General features: G+C 45.7%; 1 protein-coding gene across 3 annotated transcripts in view; it reads left to right on the top strand.

Annotated features, from left to right (window-relative positions):
• CTNNBL1 (catenin beta like 1) overlaps positions 1 to 20,550 on the top strand; it is an 89,700-nt gene that overhangs the window by 36,647 nt on the left and 32,503 nt on the right. For all 3 annotated transcript variants that reach the window (XM_044985545.1, XM_044985547.1, XM_044985546.1), the window contains exons 8-11: positions 292 to 364; positions 594 to 652; positions 1,851 to 1,999; positions 13,465 to 13,646. In XM_044985545.1, coding sequence (XP_044841480.1) covers positions 292 to 364; positions 594 to 652; positions 1,851 to 1,999; positions 13,465 to 13,646 — 463 coding nt within the window. The remainder of the gene's footprint in view (positions 1 to 291; positions 365 to 593; positions 653 to 1,850; positions 2,000 to 13,464; positions 13,647 to 20,550) is intronic.

Consider the following 20,550-nt stretch of genomic DNA (forward strand, 5'->3'; position numbering starts at 1 on the left):
CCCATGTTTGTAGACTTTCCAAGCCCACTGCCAGGCATACTTGCATACACAAGCTTTTGCCTCTGAGGATATCGGCAGGGATCAGAGTTGATTTGATTGCTTTTTTTTTAAATCAGTGAGAAGAATTAATTTTTTTTCTTGGCACTGAATCAGATTATAAGATTATTGCTGTTTGTTTTGTTTTAATCGTTGCTCATGTCTTGCGTGATCTGCTTAGCACGTTCTCTAAATCAAAATAAACACCCAGAGCAGTGCCCCTGAGGGGTTTCTCATCCTTGTTTTCTCCAACAGGCAAAGATGCCTTTTGATGCCAACAAGCTGTACTGCAGTGAGGTGCTGGCCATTCTGCTCCAGAATAATGATGGTGAGATGCAGCCCTGGTATTGATATTCTGTTAGGATAGGATCCAGGCTTGTTTCAGATCATGACAGCAGTCTTCTGCCTCTGGCTTCCCCTTGCTTTCTCTCTCTTTCTCTCTGCAGCTTTTGTACTCTGTCAAGCTGGATTGATTTTGTTTGCTGATGTATCAGTGTTAGACGGCTGTAAAATCTGACAGTTAGCTTCATTTTTTCCTCTCTTTTTTTCCCCTCTAGACAACAGGGAATTGCTTGGGGAGCTGGATGGGATCGATGTGCTGCTTCAGCAGTTATCTGTGAGTAATTCATGTGCTTCTGGTCTGCCATTGAGAGACTCACTGATTGGGGTTGAAAATAGTGATGAGCAAAAATAGTAGCAGGAGTGGAACAGATGCTAGGTATTGTTCTGTCTTGGCAGCTTGTATACATTGTTGCATTATAATGCTCACTCTTCAGCACTTTCATAGTACTTTAGAAACTTCCACCGGGAGCTCACCCTCCAAGACAGGTGGGGGTTGTCCCCATTTTAGAGCTGTTAGTACTGAGGCACGACAGAAGTTAAAGGTTTACCTAAAGCTACATCAAGACTTGAAGGTAAAGTGAGGATTAGAACTCGGGTGCTCCTGGCATCCTCTGCTCAGTGCACTAGACTGCATTGCCTATTTGCCCTTTTAAGGGGGTTTACTCAGCTTTGTATCCTTAACTACTACTTGTTCGCTGAAGTGATGGTGACGTGCGTGGGTAAGGTCTAGGGTCAGGCTTATATTTACTTCACTCAACAACTACTTCTGGTGTTCACTATCAAGGTCTGTTCAGCTGTATCGTAGTCATTGAGGCTTGCATACAGAGAAGGGTTGAGGAAGAAATTAAGCAAAAAAACAGGAGTAAAGGCTAGTGACAACAGGGGAGGCCTTGTCTTTGGGGTGCAGAAGAAAAAAAAAATCAGGAAAAACTAACAATTATGTGGAATTGTTGGGCAGAGGCTGGTTGGGAGGAGGTCAGGAATGGCATAAGTGACTATTGAGGGATGCTAGTGGGGTGGTGGTAGGTTGGCTATTTGAAGTGATCATAGATTTCGTTAGTACACACAAACTAGTACAAAGAAGAGGTCATCTGAGCACACAGTCAGCAGCAGTTGTGCCTCTGGTAATCAGCTGTATCCTCATTGCACTATAGGTCAGGTAACCAACCTGATTCCATTTTTCCAGCACACCCTCCTGTTGTGCTTTCGATCGAATCCCATTTGCTAGCAGCCATTTGGGCCATGGCAATAACAGTCAGTCACACCAAATGGAATGAGAGAGGCGCAGAGATATGGGGGGTAATGCACCGAGAGGGTGGTTGCTACCATCACAGTTGCAGGCTTATGCAAAATTGTAATTTACAAGTTAAACTCTGAAGCTTTGCCCTGCAAAATGTTAATTTGTGTTTGATGTCAGTGTTCATATGCAACCAAGTAAGGGCTTACATTTTTTTGCTCTCTTTGCCATGCAGGTGTTTAAACGACACAATCCAAGCACGGCCGAGGAGCAGGAAATGATGGAGAACCTGTTTGACTCTCTCTGTTCCTGTCTAATGTTGAGCTCCAACCGAGATCGCTTCCTGAAAGGGGAGGGGCTACAGCTGATGAACCTCATGCTCAGGTACATATCTGACTTCTCGATCTCATTCTCATTGTGTCCAGACACCTCCGTCCTCATGCTCTGCCTCTTCGGTCCAGCAGCATCAACAAGTACAACCGCTAGTGAAACAAATTGGGTGGTGTCTCCCTGCCAGCTGGTTGCTAAATGCACCTGTAATCAATCCAGGTACCGTATTTTCCGGCGTATAAGACGACTTTTTATACTAAAAAACAACCCCCAAAAATCGGGAGTCGTCTTATACGCTGGGTATAAACAGCGGGCAGCCCAGAGCCCTCTGATTCCTGGCCGCGGCTGGGATTTAAAAGCCTCTGGGCTCCCCACCGCAGCGGGCAGCCCAGAGCCCTCTGATTCCCGGCCGCGGCTGGGATTTAAAAGGCTCTGGGCTCCCCGCCGCAGCGGGCAGCCCAGAGCCCTCTGACTCCCCGCTGCGGCTGGGATTTAAAGGGCTCTGGCTCCCCGCGGTTTCAGGCAGCCCAGAGCCCTCTGATTCCCGGCCGCGGCTGGGATTTAAAAGCCTCTGGGCTCCCCGCCGCAGCGGGCAGCCCAGAGCCCTCTGATTCCCCGCTGCGGCTGGGATTTAAAGGGCTCTGGCTCCCCGCGGTTTCAGGCAGCCCAGAGCCCTCTGATTCCCGGCCGCGGCTGGGATTTAAAAGCCTCTGGGCTCCCCGCCGCAGCGGGCAGCCCAGAGCCCTCTGACTCCCCGCCGCGGCTGGGATTTAAAAGGCTCTGGGCTCCCCCCCTCGGAAGGGGGGGTAGTCTTATACGGCGAGTATAGGCCAAAACCTATGTTTTAACTGTAAAATTAGGGGGTCGTCTTATATGCCCAGTCACCTTATACGCCGGAAAATACGGTACTAGTTTGGCGGACACATTCCTTTTTGGGTGATACCTCTTTGTCCCAACGCAATACTCCCCTTTGATCTAGCCAGAGATTCTTAATGTGCTTGTTTCTCCATCCAGTCCCCTCTCTCACATCTGAATATCTCACTGATATAATGCTCCATCCATCTCACATCCCTGATAGTTCTGTGTAACAATCCCAGTTCTGAATTTTATGCAAAAAATGATTTTTTTTTTAATTTATTTTTTTGGGTGAAACTTCCCCTAGTGAGGCATTACTGAGATAAAGTAGCTGCTGGAAGATGCAAGTATAATTCTGTCCTGGAAAACCAGGTGAAAGAACACTATAGGTCAATCCACTAACCCACTAAGAATTTGGACTCCAACAAAAACAGACTACAGGTTGTGGGGGCCTCTGAACAGAGTGCTTTTCTTTGTATCCAGATGTTATCCTCGCAACATTGATTGACCAGGTTGGTAAGGGTGTTTTTGTGAAAGCTGAGGTGAAACTGCTTTTGGGAAATGAATATAAATGTGCATTTCCTGTCCATGCACGTTTTGTGTCACACCGTAACTCTCCAGTCCTCCTCCTCCCCTCTTTGCTGGTGAAGCGTATCTGCTCTGACTTGACGGGCTCTGCCCAAGCCTCACAATTGCATGTTGAGTAGGCTCTCTGTCCAGTTCTGCCTGGTGCGCTGAGCTGCCTGTGGAGGCTGCTAGCAAATGCCAATGAGAAATGATGTATTCCTGCAGTGTATGGCTGGGTAATGTGCAGCAGTGGGGAGCTGAATAAATATCCAGAAACGTGGATTGTTCAGATAGGAACGCTGTGTTTTCTTAAGGCTAATTAAAAAAAGCTCCAACGCCAAGGACAAGGGGGAAGCCTCCCCCTGCCTGTGGGTTGTTTCTAATGCTAAGTGGCTAAGCTAGTCTTGCGGAACTAAATATCTGGAGTACTTGTGCCACGTGGGTAGGAATTACCATTTGGATTTTTAATGGCTTTTTTCCCTTTTTTGGACTGCGATGTTTACCATCTTCTTCACCAGGATCCTAGCTGGAATGCTGTGACGAGGGGGAAATTTTTCCCTTGACACTTTTCTTTTTTTAGTGGCCATAAAGGAGCAATGAAGGGCAGAGCACAATTAAACCGCCATCAACATCTGTGGTGTTGCTTCAGTCTGTGAAAGGAGTTGCAGTTTTGGAAATATGGCTCCTCACCCGAAGTGGTGAAAGGGGAAAAGTAGGACTTATCAAAGCTTGAGCAGGGCTCTGGATTTGCATGTTAGTCAATGATAAAGGGGACTGGATTGCTTGTGGGGCGGAGCCTTGAACTATTCAAATCCAGTGCAGGTCAGCAGCAGCCAGAAGTCATTGTCGCCTGGCTGTTTTTGACCTGGCAACAGGAGTTGGTGTTCTGCCTGATTCCTTCTAGTAGACAGATGTTCACGTCCCCAAACCACCATCACACGGGGCATTGATTTGTCTCCTTGTTGCACGTTTCAGAGGGAGCAGTGACTAGCTGGGCCTGGAGAGCAAACTACTCACCGCTCGCTAAAAGTGGTTCCTGTAGCTCAAGGTTAAAGGCACCGAGTGGGAGCTTTTATTGCTGTCATCTGTGCTGTCTGTTCTGTTCCACTTTCTATGGGCTCTCACTAACAGTAAAATAATTACTTCTCTCTTAAAGGATATGAAAGAACTTGAACATACTCAGTTCACTCTTTCTGTGCTGCGGACATGTCCTTTGATTCCCATTTCTAATGCATGTTTCTTAACACCTTTTTGGTATGGTTTGGTTTTTTTTTAGGGCTGTCAAGCGATTAAAAAAATTAATCGCGATCAATCATGCAATTAAACAATAATAGAATATCGTTTATTTAAATATTTTACAGTGTACAGTGCTCACTTTATTTTTGATTACAAATATTTGCACTGTAAAAAACCAAAGAAAAATTTTTCAGTTCACCTAACACAAGTACTGTAGTGCAATCTCTTTATCATGAAAGTTGAACTTACAAACATAGAATTATGTAAAGAAAAAAATTGCATTAAAAAACAAATCAATGTAAAACTTTAGAGTCTACAAGTCCACTCAGTCCTGCTTCTTGTTTAGGCAATCACTCAGACAAACAAGTTTGTTTACATTTGCAGGAGATAATGCTGCCCTCTTCTTGTTTACAATGTCACCTGAAAGTGAGAACAGGCATTTGCATGGCACTTTTGTAGCTGGCGTTGCAAGGTATTTATGTGCCAGATGCGCTAAAGATTCATATGGTCTCTTCATGTTTCAACCACCATTCTGGAGGACAAGTGTCCATGCTGATGACACACGGGGGGGGGCGGGGCGGGACACACGACAGGGCTCAGGACGGAGGGAGCTTGCTGTTAGCAGCTGCTGTCTCAACTTGCTGATCTACTTAAAAAGGCAGTGTACTTAAAGTGGGGTCAGCGTACTTAAAGGGGCAATGCACATCTCTCACACACAAGGTGTGTGTCTGTTTCTCTCTGCCATGCTGTCTCCCCTCCCTCCATTCATGCTGCCTTGTAGAGTGTGAGGCTACATTAACAATGTGTTAACCCTTGAGGGCTCAGCCAAGTGCTAGTTCATCATTTAGCAGTAAGGCATTCCCTGGGAAATATTCCCACTCCCCCCCCCCCTCCACCCTCTGATTCCACCACCTCAACCAAGCTTCACAATCATCATTGCTGTGTACAGTATTAAATTGTTTAAAACTTATACTGTGCATGTGTGTGTGTAATAGTCTTTTGTCTGGAGAAAAAAATTTCCCTGGAACCTAACCCCCCCCATTTACAAAAATTCTTATGGGGAAATTGGATTCGCTTAACATTGTTTCGCTTAAAGTAGCATTTTTCAGGAACATAACTACAACGTTAAGCGATGAGTTACTGTACACTATATCTACTGGATCCCCATAGTCCACATACTTGTTGACCCCCTCAGAGAATTCTAGTAGATTGGTGAGGCATGATTTCCCTTTATAAAAACCATGTTGACTCTTCCCCAACAAATTATGTTCATCTATATGCCTGACAATTTTGTTCTTTACTATAGTTTCATACAGTTTGCCTGGTACTGAAGTTAGGTTTAGTGGCCTGTAATTGCTGGGGTCACCTCTGGAGCCCTTTTTAAAAATTGGTGTCACATTAGCTATCCTCCAGTCATTTGGTACAGAAGCTGATTTAAATGATAGGTTACAGACTACAGTTAGTAGTCCTGCAATTTCACATTTGAATTCCTTCAGAACTCTTGGGTGAAAACCACTTGGTCCTGGTGACTTATTACTGTTTAGTTTATCAATTTGTTCCAAAACCTCCTCTAATGATACCTCAATCTGAGACAGTTCCTCAGATTTGTCACCAAAAAGAATGGGTCAGGTTTGGGAATCTCCCTAACATCCTCAAGCGTGAAGACCGAATTCAAAGAGCAAAGAATTCATTTAGTTTTTCCATAATGGCCTTATCGTCCGAGAGATCCACAACCTTCGCACCAGGCAGGCAAGTCACCATACGGTTCTCCTGGGGAGGGATAGCTCGGTGGTTTGAGCATTGGCCTGCTAAACCCAGGGTTGTGAGTCCAATCGTTGAGGGGGCTATTTAGGGATCTGGGGCAAAATCAGTACTTGGTCCTGCTAGTGAAGGCAGGGGGCTGGACTCGATGACCGTTAGGGGTCCATTCCAGTTCTATGAGATAGGTCTAGCTCTATATATTTATGGTAGCATTCTCTGAAATGCTCCTCCAGTTCAGCCACCCTGGTCTCCAAAGCCCGTACACGGTCTCTGAGGGCCAGGAGCGCCTTGCACCGAACGCACACGTACGCCATCTGCCCATAGGACAGGTAATCATACATGCTGCATTGGGTGCAATTAACTGGCTTGTCCCCACTCTGTTGCTGGACTTCTGACTGCATGCTCTTTATATTCCTGCAGCTGGTTCCTTTGTTGTTGTTTTGTTTTTTTCAGGGGGTGTTTTTTAGCTTAAGTTTGAAGAAGTTTAAGAAATGTTAAGTGTATGTAGTCCCCCCCCCTTACACCCGCCCAAGGTCTAACAAGTCCCAAGTTGTTCTAACGTTTTTCGTTCACCTGGTGTGGGAGAGAGGAGAGCTAGGTAGGAATGTTCTGTGGCTTGACTCCTGGCTATTTCCTAGGCACATGTTACATTCTTTGTCTAGTGCTTCCAAGCACGTTAGCAGGTCTGTATCACTGGTGTAACTGCTCCATTAGTGAGATATCTATCCAGAGCTGCCAGACAGTGTGGTGTCCTTCAGCTGAATGGTTAGCTTAGCAGATAAAGTGACCCAAGAGATTCCCATGGATGACAAAGGAATGAAAACAGGTCTGGGTTACTTATGCTGAGATTTAAGACTATATATCCACCAGCAAAGGAAACTTGCACCTTGTGTGAACTTGTTTTCTTACTTCCCTTGGGGACTATGCACAGCCTTCATCTACTCTCCCATTAAATAGCAAACCATAGTCAGTGCTGAGTGTCTTCAGTTAATGTATTTTTAAGTGACACATTCAACAAAAACTGGGCAAATGTTCTTATTAAAGCAGAGCTGAAATTGATTTTCAGACTTTATATACTGGGCCTCTGTATGATGCATCTTTATTCTGCTTAACTAAATGGATGCTGAAATGTTCCACGGGGTTAATATAGTTAAAGTTACAAATAAAAGGCGTGGCGAATCAAAGCAGAGTGACACAGGAAGGCTATTCCATATGGCAGAAACTGCAGAGAAAGTTCTTGTGCTGACAATGGCAAGAGTAGCTGATGAGAGGAGGGAGCAAACAAGAAATAGTCAATGCACATGAGGCAACTGTTTCAGTAATGATGGCAGTTTTGAACTGAGCCCTGAATTAATAGGGAGCCGACAGTGGTATTCAAAGACACGCCTGCGGTGGGCATCGCCCTTTGTATGTCTGGGAAGATGGGTGGCAGTATTCTGCTCTTGAAGTCTGTGATCTGTGTCTGGGGCGTGGGGGGTCATTGAGATGGGAGTTGCACCAGTCAGATCAGGAGGAGATAGAGGCCTGGATGAGCACTTCAGCAGAGGGGCAGATGGCTGATATTGCAGAGGTGGGGATAAACAGATTTGCAAAAGGCAGTTATGGACGAAGCAGGAGAATAGAGGATTGAGAGTGACTGAACTGTGGGCAGTGGAGACAGAAGAGAGGTCTGAGACAAGGTGAGACCTAGAGGAGATAGAATTGCTTGAGGATGCACCTTGTGCCCAGGCATGGAGCCTTGATTATGCTCTGGGCTGCCTCTCACGAACGAGATAATTTATCAGCAAGATGGTGGCCACCACAGAAGGTTTAGAAATGTCACATTCAGTTAGTCTTTCTTCCAGCACAGTTCAGGTTTCTGCAGGCCAGGAAGCACTTTATGCCGCGTGGCATCTCAGGCGCTGCCTTGAGCCAAAAAAGGTTCAGTTCTCTTAAAAAGGCAACAAAGGGAGAAAACCAGAATTGTGTTGTCAGCTTCCTTGAAAACATTGACACGAGGCTTATTACTTTTGCTGTAAAACCCTGTTAGGGCTTGGAAGAGAAGCGACCACCGTGTTCTCAAGGGACATATTGAGAGGGATCTCTGTTGTGTAGCAAGAATAAAGTGAATCTATCTTGGTTATTAACTGAAGGTGCAGGCATGCACACACAGACAAATGCAGCAGGTGCACAGAGATTTCCATTGCTTGAACGACAGACATTTCTATTCTGAAGAAATTCACTGTGGCTTTGCTTAACCTGTGCAAAAGCCTCTTTGACTGTGCAGCACAAACAAGGGTACGTGAGCAGTACAAGGCACAAAATCTGACAAATGCGTCTGCATGTGCACAGCTCCACAGAGCTTGTCTATAGTCCTTTCAAGGTGCATCTTTCATGGCTCTTAACATTCTCATCTGTTTACTAGTCCTGGTGTTCCCAACGATCCCTTCAAAGCTTAGAATTAGTCTCCTTGCTGAATCTTTTTTCATTAAGCATAGACATTTTACCCAGTGTTTGCCTCGCAGGCTTTGTCCATCAAGCATGCTGTACTGTTTCTTAACCGCTGAGGATAGGACAAGAAGCAATGGGCTTAAATTGCAGCAAGGGAGGTTTAGGTTGGACATTAGGAAAAACTTACTAACTTATTAACAGGGTGGTTAAGCACTGGAATAAATTGCCTCGGGAGGTTGTGGAGTCTCCATCATTGGAGATTTTTAAGAGCAAGTTGGACAAACACCTGTCAGGAATGGTCTAGATAATACTTAGTCCTGCCTTGAGTAGCAGGGGACTGGACTAGATGACCTCTCGGTCCCTTCCAGTTCTATGATTCTCAAAGTGACTGTATACAACATACTCACTGGATCCCCCTTGTCCACATGCTGCTTGACCCCCCCTCCCCAAAGAATTCTAGTAGATTGGTGATACATGATTTCCCTTTACAAAAACCATGATTATTTATTTCTCTTGATGTATACGGGGAAAATACAAATTTGAAGCATGAAAACCTTTTAGAAAGGAGAAATGTAAAGCACATGCAGTGGCCCTGGTAGATGCATACAGTGCCTTTGTCCGTAAGCGGTGTGCACAGGAGGTTGATTGTTACTCTGACAGTAAGTGCTGCCATTAAAAATAACACTACAGCTCGGGGGGGGCTGCTTTGCACAATGTGTACTCTGACCTCTGTGTAATGTAATGGGAGAGATGCATGTCTGGGATGCGATGGATTGGGATGAACTGAATGACACTAGGAAACCCTGCTTATAAGAGACAGGATGATGTATAGAGACAGGGTTTATAATAATTGGCTTTACATTTATGCTAATGTGGGGTCTGGAAAACCTTGGCAACAATCCTTTTAAAGAAATAGACTTTACAAAGGATACTTCTCTTATGTTGAACAGCAGCAAAGGAATAAACCACAGGGTGCTATGTGCAATGGGGAGACTCTGCATTGTAGTGCGTTAGTCCTTCTTTTAAACTGAGCTCACTCTCTATTTGGTGGGCTGCACGTCTGCTTGTGTTTGAATTAGTGCTCAGCTAAAAGATACTTCAATAAACCCAGATGAGACTAAGATAAACTACTTGCCCTCCAGTAGAATAAATATTTCAAATAAAATCAACCCTAGACAGTCCAGTCAAACAGCTATTGATCTCTAAAAGCCTGAACTTAAATCCAATGAATATTCCAGAGATAGCTCTGTGCAACCTGCCTAAATGCTGATCAATAGGCAATTACTTCCCTCTGAAAATGTTTCTTAGGCTATTCAGCCAAAAAAAGGACTTTATTTTTTAGCTTTTTGTTACTTTGACCCAGAGTGCAAGGGAGAGTTTGAAGTGGGAAGGGTGTGCAGGTAACAGATAGGGCAGGGAAAAGGTTGAACCCCCATATCTCAATTTATATATTTTTAATTTAATGCATAACTAGCATGAGTAAGGCCCAGGTCTTAGCAGAATATATAAGAACATTTAATGGATATTGAAAACATCCACAGTTACACTAGGCAGGGTAACTTTTTTTAGATGGGCTATATACTTTCATGCTTCAGGCATAAGATAACCACTAATTCACAGAGGTTAGGAAGAAGCGTCCACTGTAGAAATACTATTCTGTATCCGCTATGGGGTTTCTTGCACCTTTCTCTGAAGCATCTGATCCTGGCTGCTGTCAGAGAGAGGATAATATACTAGATCAGTGGTCCCCAACCTTTTTTGTCTGGCAGGCGCCGGACAACGAGCCAGCGAGGACCATGGCTGGTGGACAAGCATCCACCAAAATGCCGTCGAGAAGCGGCAACGTCAAGAGGCGTCTGCGCCGAAGTGCTGCTGATTTTCGGCGGCATTTCGGCGGCGACACCTCTTGATGACGGGCACCACGTTGGGGGCCGCTGTACTAGATGGACTAGTGGTCTGCTCTGTTTGTATGTGCCTGTTAAGAGCAGTGAAAATTTTTACCAATTAAGGGCTTGTCAGGTTTCATTGTGGTTTGGGGTATGATGGGGATGCAGACTTGGACCCTGAGTATGCATTCTTGCCAGCCCCTCAGTGTTCTGCAGCATGGGCTGGAAGGGGCTGCATGGATTCTTTTGTCTTCCGGTTGTGTTGTCCCTGCGTGTGTTCATCTGATCCACTTGGTCTGCTAGCTAAACGTTTCCGTGGCGCCTTTCGCAGTTCATGTTTCACAGATTTTGTTAAATGTCTCAAATCTATTGTGGTCAATTATGTTGCTGATGTGAGATGCATAGAATTTAAAATACTACTTCTGAGGTACCTGCCTACGATGTGAATTGCAAATATTAAAATTATAAATTCCTGTTAAGGCCAAATAGCTGAAAATCCCTCTGCTTCCCTCCAAGACATGATTTCAGGTGACTGAGTTTTCTCTGCTACATTTGACTTCACCCTAACAGGAAAAGCTGTAGTGTGTTCATTGCTATTGATGTTGTTAACTGTGGTCATAGAAAGGCCAAACTGGGAACTTGGCATATGTGGTAAAGACTCTTGATTCCGCTTTAGCCCAAAAAGTTGCTTTATGGAATGGTAACGATTATTGATTCCACTATCTCTTGTGGGGGAAACGTCAAGTTTATTCTTTAATTATTTAAATGCTGACTTAGTCTGTGTGTGGTACCCCAAGAAACAGAAGTTTCTCCCAAGTTATGGTTCCTGCTCTGAACTGTTTCCATGGTGATTAGCATGAACAGAACATACTAGATGCAGGCACCGAAACATGTCTTTAGTAATCTTGTACCTTATTCCCTAATAACCAGAAACTTCTTTGCTTAAACTCTGTACCGTTCACTTTTTTTAAAACATCATCTTAATAAAATTTTTACATCTCATCATAGCGAGAGCCAGATTCCCAGCTCAGGTGAGTGCAGCACGTGTTAAGAGTTTTCAAGCCTCCTTCATTGCTAAGAGAGAGGTCGGTTTATAACCTTGTGGGGACATTCTAAGGTGCCTAGCGTAACACTTTGAGGACTGGACTCTTATTAAATATTACTCTGCGTAGAAAATATATTTAACAGTTCTGTTATTTTTTGGGGTCAATTTGTGCCAGGCAGTTTATTTTTCGATACCCTATAAGTGCAGTTGTGGTACATCTGTCTCTCCCGGTATTCCTATGGTCCTCATCTCTAGCATATCTGAGAGCCTCCCTATAGTTAATCAGTTTTTCTCTCTCTCTTCCCTGCCACCAAGAAGCAGGTCGATGGTCTTTTCAGATGAACGGGCAGGCCCGCTGACAGCAGTTCTGGGCCCCAGGGCAGAACAGTCAGTGGGTCCCCACGCACGCACAAGCTGTGTCCACGCTCCGCCTGACATTTGGGCAGTGCTGCACCTGTGCGGGCTGGTGTCAAGCGAGCTGCAGGCTGCACTGCTGGGCACGCTGTTCTGGCACAGCCAGGGCTTCCCCATGCCCGCCCGGTAGGGTTGCCAACTGTCTAATCATGCAAACCCAAAGACACTTGCCCTGCCCCCGGCACTGAGCCCCCACCCCTTCTCCGAGGCCCCGCCTCTGCTCACTCCATCCCCCCTCCCTCCGTCGCTCGCTCTTCCCCACCCTCACTCACTTTCACCAGGCCGGGGCAGGGTTTTGGGGTGCAGGCTCCAGGAAGGAGTTTGGGTGTGTGGGGTGGGCTCTGGGAGGGAGTTTGGGTGTGGGTTCTGGGATGGGGCAGGGGGTGTTGGGGTGCAGGAGGGAGTCCGGGGGTCAGCGCTTACCTCGGGTGGCTCCCGAAAGAGACCGGCACATCCCTCTGGCAGCAGATCCTAGGTGGGGACCCCAGGAGGTCTCCACGTGCCCCTGCAGCTCCCATTGACTGAAGTTCCTGGCCAATGGGAGCTGCGGAGTCAGTGCTCGGGGTGGGGGCAGTGCATGAAAACACCAGGGCCGCAGGGCTTTCCCGCTGGTTCTGGGAGCGGCGCGGAGCGAGGGCGGGCAGGAAACCTGCCTTAGTGCTGCTGTGCTGCCGGCAGCAGCCGGGGGCCCCTGGGTCCTTTTAAATCGCCAGGGCCCCTGGGCAATTGCCCCCTTTGCCCCCTCCATCGGCCAGCCTGTGCATGGGGCTGTGAAAACAAGCATACTGCTGTGGGAAAGCCTGCACAAAGAGGTGCCTTCTCCATTTGCCTCTGAATGTGGCAGGTTTAGTGGTGGTTTTGTGACCGTCACCAGGAACCCTTCCTTGCTTTCATGATATGGACTCTTGTCCAGCAGGAACCCAACGGAGGTTACTCTACTCATGTCCTCTCAGCTGACCTCACACTAAATTTGAATCCTGGTCCTTACGGTGTAACAGTACCTGGTTCCATGTGCTGCACACCATGCTCTTCGGGTGGCCTCTTGTAAGACAATCTGGAGGTAGACCGCTTTTGTTGTAGCAGAAGAGCATGAAGGCTATTTTGCCCTCATTGTTGATTTGAAAGGGAGAGATCCAGGGAGCTAACACTTCTGCTTATCGCAAAACAAGACACTTAGAGGAATTTGTGTATAGACTCTTCTCACTTGGTTTTGCCATGTTAATTTTGCCTTTTCACACAGTCTCTTCAGACTTCTATAAATGAAGCTTTACTCCATAGCTCTGTGCATCACTCCGATTCTGAACACGGGTATTTTCTTTTCACAGAGAAAAAAAGATCTCTCGCAGCAGTGCTCTGAAGGTACTGGACCATGCCATGATTGGACCCGAGGGCACAGACAACTGTCACAAGTTTGTTGACATCCTGGGTCTGAGAACTATCTTCCCACTCTTCATGAAGTCTCCAAAGAAGATAAAAAAAATCGGAACAACTGAAAAGGAACACGAAGGTAGGACTCAGCCAGATCTGTCCTGTTACAGTGCAAGGTGGAAGGGGAAAGTAAATTTCTGAAAAGCCCACTCGGGTTTATGAATAGAACACCAGCCCTTTCATTACTCCCCAGCAGCATAAAATGCACGACAGCCTGTGCAGTCACCTTGGTGCAGTGTTTGCTGTTCACACAGCTGCTTTGCTTATTTCAGTACCAGCAGCTCATAGTGGTTCCATTTCCTGTGTGGCTGTTAATAAGTTATTGTATATGTGTACATGTGTCTGCTGTTTGAAGATCTGTCTCTTTGATGCAAAACTCTTTTGAAAAGAGTAATGAGGCAACTACAAATGTCACCTCAAAAGCAGTGTTTTCAGGGCTCTGAGCATTGAAGTGTGACTCAATGAACATCAGGCATTGCAGAAATAAACTAGTAGCAGCTAAAGTTGCTCTCTTTGTTTCCTTTTTCCTCTGGGAGACTCTGCTTTACAGAATGCTTCACTGGAGTACGCCGGGACCCTGCAACCTGAGCTGGGTCTGGCCCAATCTCCTCCTGCTGCTGGGGGAGAACTGTAAATACTGACAATGATACTTGGGCTTTGTACCAGAGATTTCCTAGCTGAACTTTCCGGGGGGGGGAGCAATTCAAATGGTTGGCAAAAACAGTGAGGAGGATGAGTGGATCTTAAATAGGTAACTCTTATTTTGAGTGATCCATCCCATTGTCCAGTCCCAGCTTCTGGCAGTTGGAGATTTAGGCACCTTGGCTAACAGTCATTGATGGACCTGTCCTCCATGAACTTATCTAATTCTTTTTTGAACCTGGTTATAATTCGGCCTTCACAACATCCTTTGCCAATGAGTTCCACAGGTTGACTGTGCATTATATGAAGAAGTAGTTGCTTTTGCTTGTTTTAAACCTGCTGCTGATTAATTTAGTTGTGTGACCCCTAGTTCTTGTGCTACACAAAGGGGTAAATAAGCCTTCCCTATTTCTTTCTCCATATCATTTATGATTTTATAGGCCTCTAGCATATCTCCCCTTAGTCGTCTCCTTTTAATCTCTCCTCATACGCAAGCTGTTCCATACCCCTAATCATTTTTGTTGCACTTCTCTGTACTTGTTCCATTTCTAACATACCTTTTTTGAGATGGAGCAACTAAAACTGCATGCCGTATTCAAGGTGTGGGCGTGCCATGGATTTATCTAGTGGCATTATGATATTTTCTGCATTATTATCTATCCTTTTCCTAATGCTTCCTAACATTGTTGGCTTTTTTGTCTGCTGATGCAAATTGAGCGGATGTTTTCAGAGAGCTATCTGTGCTGACTCCAAGAACTGTTCCTTGAGTAGTAACAGTTAATTTAGACCCCATTATTTTGTATGTGTAGTTGAGATTGTTTTACAATGTGCATTACTTTGCATTTATCAATATTGAATTTCATCTGCCATTTCGTTGCTCAGTCACCCAGTTTAGTGAGATCCCTTTGTAGCTCTTTGCAATCTGCTGTGGGCTTAACTATTTTGAGTCATTTTGTGTCATCTGCAAATGTTGTTACCTCACAGTTTACCCCTTTTCCAGATCACTTATGAATATGTTGAACAGTACTGATCCCAATACAGATCTTTGGAAGACCCTGCTCTTTTCCTCTCTCCACATGAACACTGACCATTTATTCCTACCATTTGTTCCTGTTTCTAACCAGTTGCTGATCCAGGAGAGGACTTTCCCTCTTATCCCATGATAGCTTACTTTGCTTATGAGCCTTTGGTGAAGGACCTTGTCAAAGGCTTTCTAAGGCTTTGGCTACACTTACACTTCAAAGCGCTGCCGCGGCAGCGCTTTGAAGCGCTAAGTGTAGTCAAAGCGCCAGCGCTGGGAGAAAGCTCTCCCAGCGCTGTCCGTACTCCACCTCCCTGTGGGGAATAACGGGCAGTGCTGGGAGCCGCGCTCCCAGCGCTGGGGCTTTGACTACACTGGCGCTTTGCAGCGCCGCAATTTGCAGCGCTGGAGAGGGTGTGTTTTCACACCCTGCTGCAGCGCTGCAAATTTGTAAGTGTAGCCAAGCCCTGAATGTCCAGGTGCACTATATCCACTGGGTCACCCTTGTCCATGTGTTTGTTGACACCCTCAAATAATTTTAATAGATTGGTGAGGCATGATTTTCCCCTTACGGAAGCCATGTTGACTCTTCCCTAACAGATCGTGTTTAATGATGTGTCTGTTCTTTACTGTAGTTTCAATCAATTTGCCTGGTACTGAAGTTAGGCTTACTGGCCTGTAATTGCTTCTGGAGACTTTTTTTTTTTTTAAATCGGTGTTACATTAACTACCCTCCAATCATCTGGTACAGAGGCTTGCTAAAGTGATAGGTTACATACCATAGTTAATAGTTTTGCAATTTCATATTTGATTTCCTTCAGAACTCTTGAGTGAATACCCTCTGGTCCTGTGGTTTATTACTGTTGAATGTGTCAATTTGTTCCAAAACCACCTCTACTGACACTTCAGTTTTGGACAGTTCCTCAGATTTGTCGCCTAAAAAGAATCACTCGGGTCGCGGGGGGGGGTCTCCCCCACAACCTCTGCAGTGAAGACCAGTGCAAAGAATTCATTTAGCATCTCCACAATGGGCTTGTCTTCCTTGAGTGCTCCTTCAGCCCTTCGATTAGCCAGTGGCCCCACTGGTTGGTTGGCAGGTTTCCTATTTCTGATGTATTTACACATTTTTTGCTGTTAGTTTTTGTGTCTTTATCTAATTGCGCTTCACATTCTTTCAATTTGATTTGGAGAATACCATGACCCCTCCAAGACTGTGTTACATTACCTCCTACTGGCTCAGACCCCGTACTGAACTAACATCAGCCATCTGTAGTCAGGGTAGAGTATTTACCATGGTCAGAATAGCAATGCTGAAAAGCAGCCGGGTAGGGGGGAGTCGGCACTTGTTTGTGTTTGAGAGGGAGTCTGGATGGCAGGGAAGAAAAGCGACAGATTCAACGAGCAGCTGTTTTCCTCCTGAAAAATGTGCCAGTAGTGAGCTGGTAACAGTACATTTGCTTTAGAGCACCAGCATTAGAAATTTGATAACATTATATTAATGAAGGCAATGGCTTGGCAAGACAGCTCCTGGAAGGCATGTTTGGGCTGTAATAGCTGTTGAGATGAGCTCTGCATCTTGAATACAACAGGACTGGGAGAGGGAGACGCTAAAACAAAACAAGAAATGCAGGCCTGGTGTGGCTGCTGCTTTCCTAGCTGTTTCTCTGATGTGGGGAGGATGCTTACTTGCCCGCCAACACATCAATGCCAGGGCTAGTTATGATTTATACGAAGGCTGGCTAATTCAGGTTCCATTAGCTATTTATATACATGTTCCTTGTTTTCATAGATGATGGTGAGGAAGAGATGCTCTTTTACATTGTTCCTTGGATTTGCATAATAAAACTGGAGAGAGGGATCTGGTGAGACACTCTGATGATAGATTTGAGGCTGTTTGGGAATCTTATTCCCAGGAGGAAATAACGATTGCCTCATTCCCTTTATCCAGGAACCTTAATCACTATGCCAAGCTGTGCGATTTGGAGTAGGGAGACCTGGGTCTGCTGGCTGTACCACTGATTTGATTTGTGCGTTTGGGAAAGTCACTTAACCTTTGTCTCAGTTTCTTCCTCTTCAGTCTGTGGACAATTCCTGGCTACCTACCTCATGGGTGTACTGTGAGGATTAGCCAGTGTGTTGCAAACCCTACAAAAGGGCTAGGTTATTAATTATTATTTATATTGTAAAGTGAAGCAGAGTTCTGTCTTCTGGGGGAAGGGGAGTGGCAGTTACTGGGCTCCTTGTTCACATAATTCTAGATCATTATTGGTCAGCGGAAATGAGGGACAGAGAGAGATGAGAGTCCAGAGATGATTTTTATAGAGCTTTTTTTAAAAAAATCCTATTTCCATAAGTCCAATTTTCTATGTTTTGCATCATTGGGCAGGTGAGTTATTGGATTTATAGCCATTTAAGTTAATTGGGATGTTTAACGGGGTTCCCCTGGAGTCTGTCAGGGCCATTGTCCTGATGTGTACGTGTGCCTGTGCTTTGCCAAATGTTTCGCCAGCAGTGATACAACCCAATAGCAGTTGTGTGCTTTGGGGAAATACAGCTTGAGGATAGCCACTGCGAGCACTGATAGAACGGGAATACTGAAATCTCTTCTTGGTGTCCATACTGGGACGGCATCCCCGGGGTGCAGCCTGGGACTGGGGGACCACTGTGCCCCCTGAACCATCTCCAGCCTGGGCTGTCCCTCACAATGCCTTGCTAGTGACCAGCAGCAAACCCCTCCAGGGGCTGTGATCACTCAGCACAACAGCCTGTGGAGCCTCACACCCAGCTCTATTGCATGAATGCTCCCAGAGCCACTCATGGATCACACAGAGAAAGGTACCAGAGCCAAATCCCCCCAGCACTGTACCTCAGGAATATACCATCTTGCACTGCTCAAGCTGGGCAGTGCAAATTTATTAGCTGGAGAGTGGACATACACCAGCCTTTGCAAACCTGAGCAGATTTGCCCCACACCTCATACAAATTCACTGGTAAATATAAACAATTAAACAAATTTATTGACTATAAAAGGTAGATTTTAAGTTAGTTAGTTCAATCAGGGAGGATGAGGCCCTGTTTTAGCAGTTGAGGGGTGAAAACCAAGGGAGGAGAAACTGGTTCTGTAGTTGGCAAGCCATTCACAGTCTTTGTTTAATCCTGAGCTGATGGTGTCAAATTTGCAGATGAACTGAAGCTCAGCAGTTTCTCTTTGAAGTCTGGTCCTGAAGTTTTTTTGCTGCAGGATGGCCACCTTAAGATCTGCTATTGTGTGGCCAGGGAGGTTGAAGTGTTCATCTACAGGTTTTTGTATATTGCCATTCCTAATATCTGATTTGTGTCCATTTATCCTTTTCCTTAGAGACTGTCCAGTTTGGCCGATGTACATAGCAGAGGGGCATTGCTGGCATATGATGGCATATATTACATTGGTGAACGTGCTGGTGAATGAACCGGTGATGGTGTGGCTGATCTGGTTAGGTCCTGTGATGGTGTCGCTGGTGTAGACATGTGGGCAGAGTTGGCATCGAGATTTGTTGCATGGATTGGTTCCTGAGTTAGAGTTACTATGGTGCGGTGTGCAGTTACTGGTGAGAATATGCTTCAGGTTGTCTGTGGACGGGGACTGGCCTGCCACCCAAGGCAAAGTGGGGGATCATTGTCCAGGATGGGTTGTAGATCCCTGATGATGCGTTGGAGGGGTTTTAGCTGGGGACTGTATGTGATGGCCAGTAGAGTCCTGTTGGTTTCTTTCTTGGGTTTGTCTTGCAGTAGGAGGCTTCTGGGTACACGTCTGGCTCTGTTGATCTGTTTCCTTATTTCCTCATGCGGGTACTGTAGTTTTGAGAATGCTTGGTGGAGATGTTGTACAACCGCATCTGCTCTAACCCCTCAGACAGAGACCAACACCTACAAAATCTCCACCAAGCATTTAGATCTGAGGGTCTAAAATAAACCTCCTGGTGAAACATGTTACACAGAGAATGTGTTTGCTCTCCATTTTGTTTTTCCTGAGCTTGGAAATGGTAAAGGGGATTTTTCTGCCTTGCTGTGTAAGCTTATCCAATGAGCAGTGGGAGGAGTAAACAGTGTTTAATTTAAAGAATGGCGTTAAGCCGTTTGTTAACAGGCACTTTGTTAAACGAGGATTAAAATGTATGTTTGATGCTTTTCTTGCTGTTTGGAAACCTTGTTACTAAGTGGTTTCTGAATCCACTTCTTTTCTCAGACCCATCTATCATCTGTCCTTCTCCATCCCCTCAGCTTTCTCTCGCTCTCTCTCTGTCTGCCGGGAACAGTAGAAACCCCAGATGCAGGGTTCTCCTTGATGATTCTCGGCTCTGTGGCATGAGACGAGTGGGATTCCCCAAGTGCTGAAGGTCCGAAAAGACAGTGGTAGTGAGTAAGAGCCCAAGCCATCTCCCCTCCCATTGCCACATGCCACTATGGACCTTAACTTTCTCGCCACTGGACCCTTTCAGTCCTTGACTGATATCAGCACCTGTGTAGGTGTTTGTCACCTTCCCTCTCGGCACATCTTCCTGGGGTCTTTTCTGCTCCCTCCCTTCCAGTTAGACCTGGGTTTTCTTTTGCTTTGTTTTTATTTTGGTGACCACTTGCTCTGGCAGCGCCACCAATGCCCCAGGCTCCCGCCTCCCAGGGACTCTGGGGGAACTTTAGTTCTGTGGTTCCTTAAAACTCTCCTTTTCTGCGGTGCCTACAGTGGCTAGGCCTCTAGTTTGCCCATCATACTGATCAGTATCGTCTCATTGTTCCCTTGTGCTCCCCATCTGACTGTATCAACCTGTCATCTCTTGTCTCGTGCTAAGATTGTCGGCTCTCTGGGGCAGGGACTGTCTTGGTTTTGTGCTTGTACAGCGCCTAGCGCAATGGGGTCCTGGTCCATGACTAGCACTCCTCAGTGCTATGGTAACACAAATAATAATCGTGGCGCTGGCATCTCAATGTCCTTGTCCTGATGCTTTGACACCCTGGCACGTTGCCTCAAGGCTTGGCCTCATGGTGCTTCAGAGTTCTCTGTTGTAGGCTTTGGAGTACAGAGTTAATGAACTCGGCAAGCTTTGCCTATGATGTGTGAAAGAGACACAGTCTATGGGCTCCTCATGAATTGTGTCTATGGCTATTTTGCAATGTTCATTGAAGGGTCACATTATGTAGTAAATAATTCTAAGATTATCTCCCAAACACATTTTTCCTTTTTTCAGTAACTGCTGGTCCAAAATTTGAGAACAAATAGACTAATCATTAAATGTTCCATTAAAATTACCCAGTTTCTTTCAATAGTAAACACAGTAGAAGCAAG

The sequence above is a fragment of the Mauremys mutica genome, chromosome 13 (genome assembly GCF_020497125.1).
Source record: "Mauremys mutica isolate MM-2020 ecotype Southern chromosome 13, ASM2049712v1, whole genome shotgun sequence".
Lineage (NCBI taxonomy): Eukaryota > Metazoa > Chordata > Testudines > Geoemydidae > Mauremys > Mauremys mutica.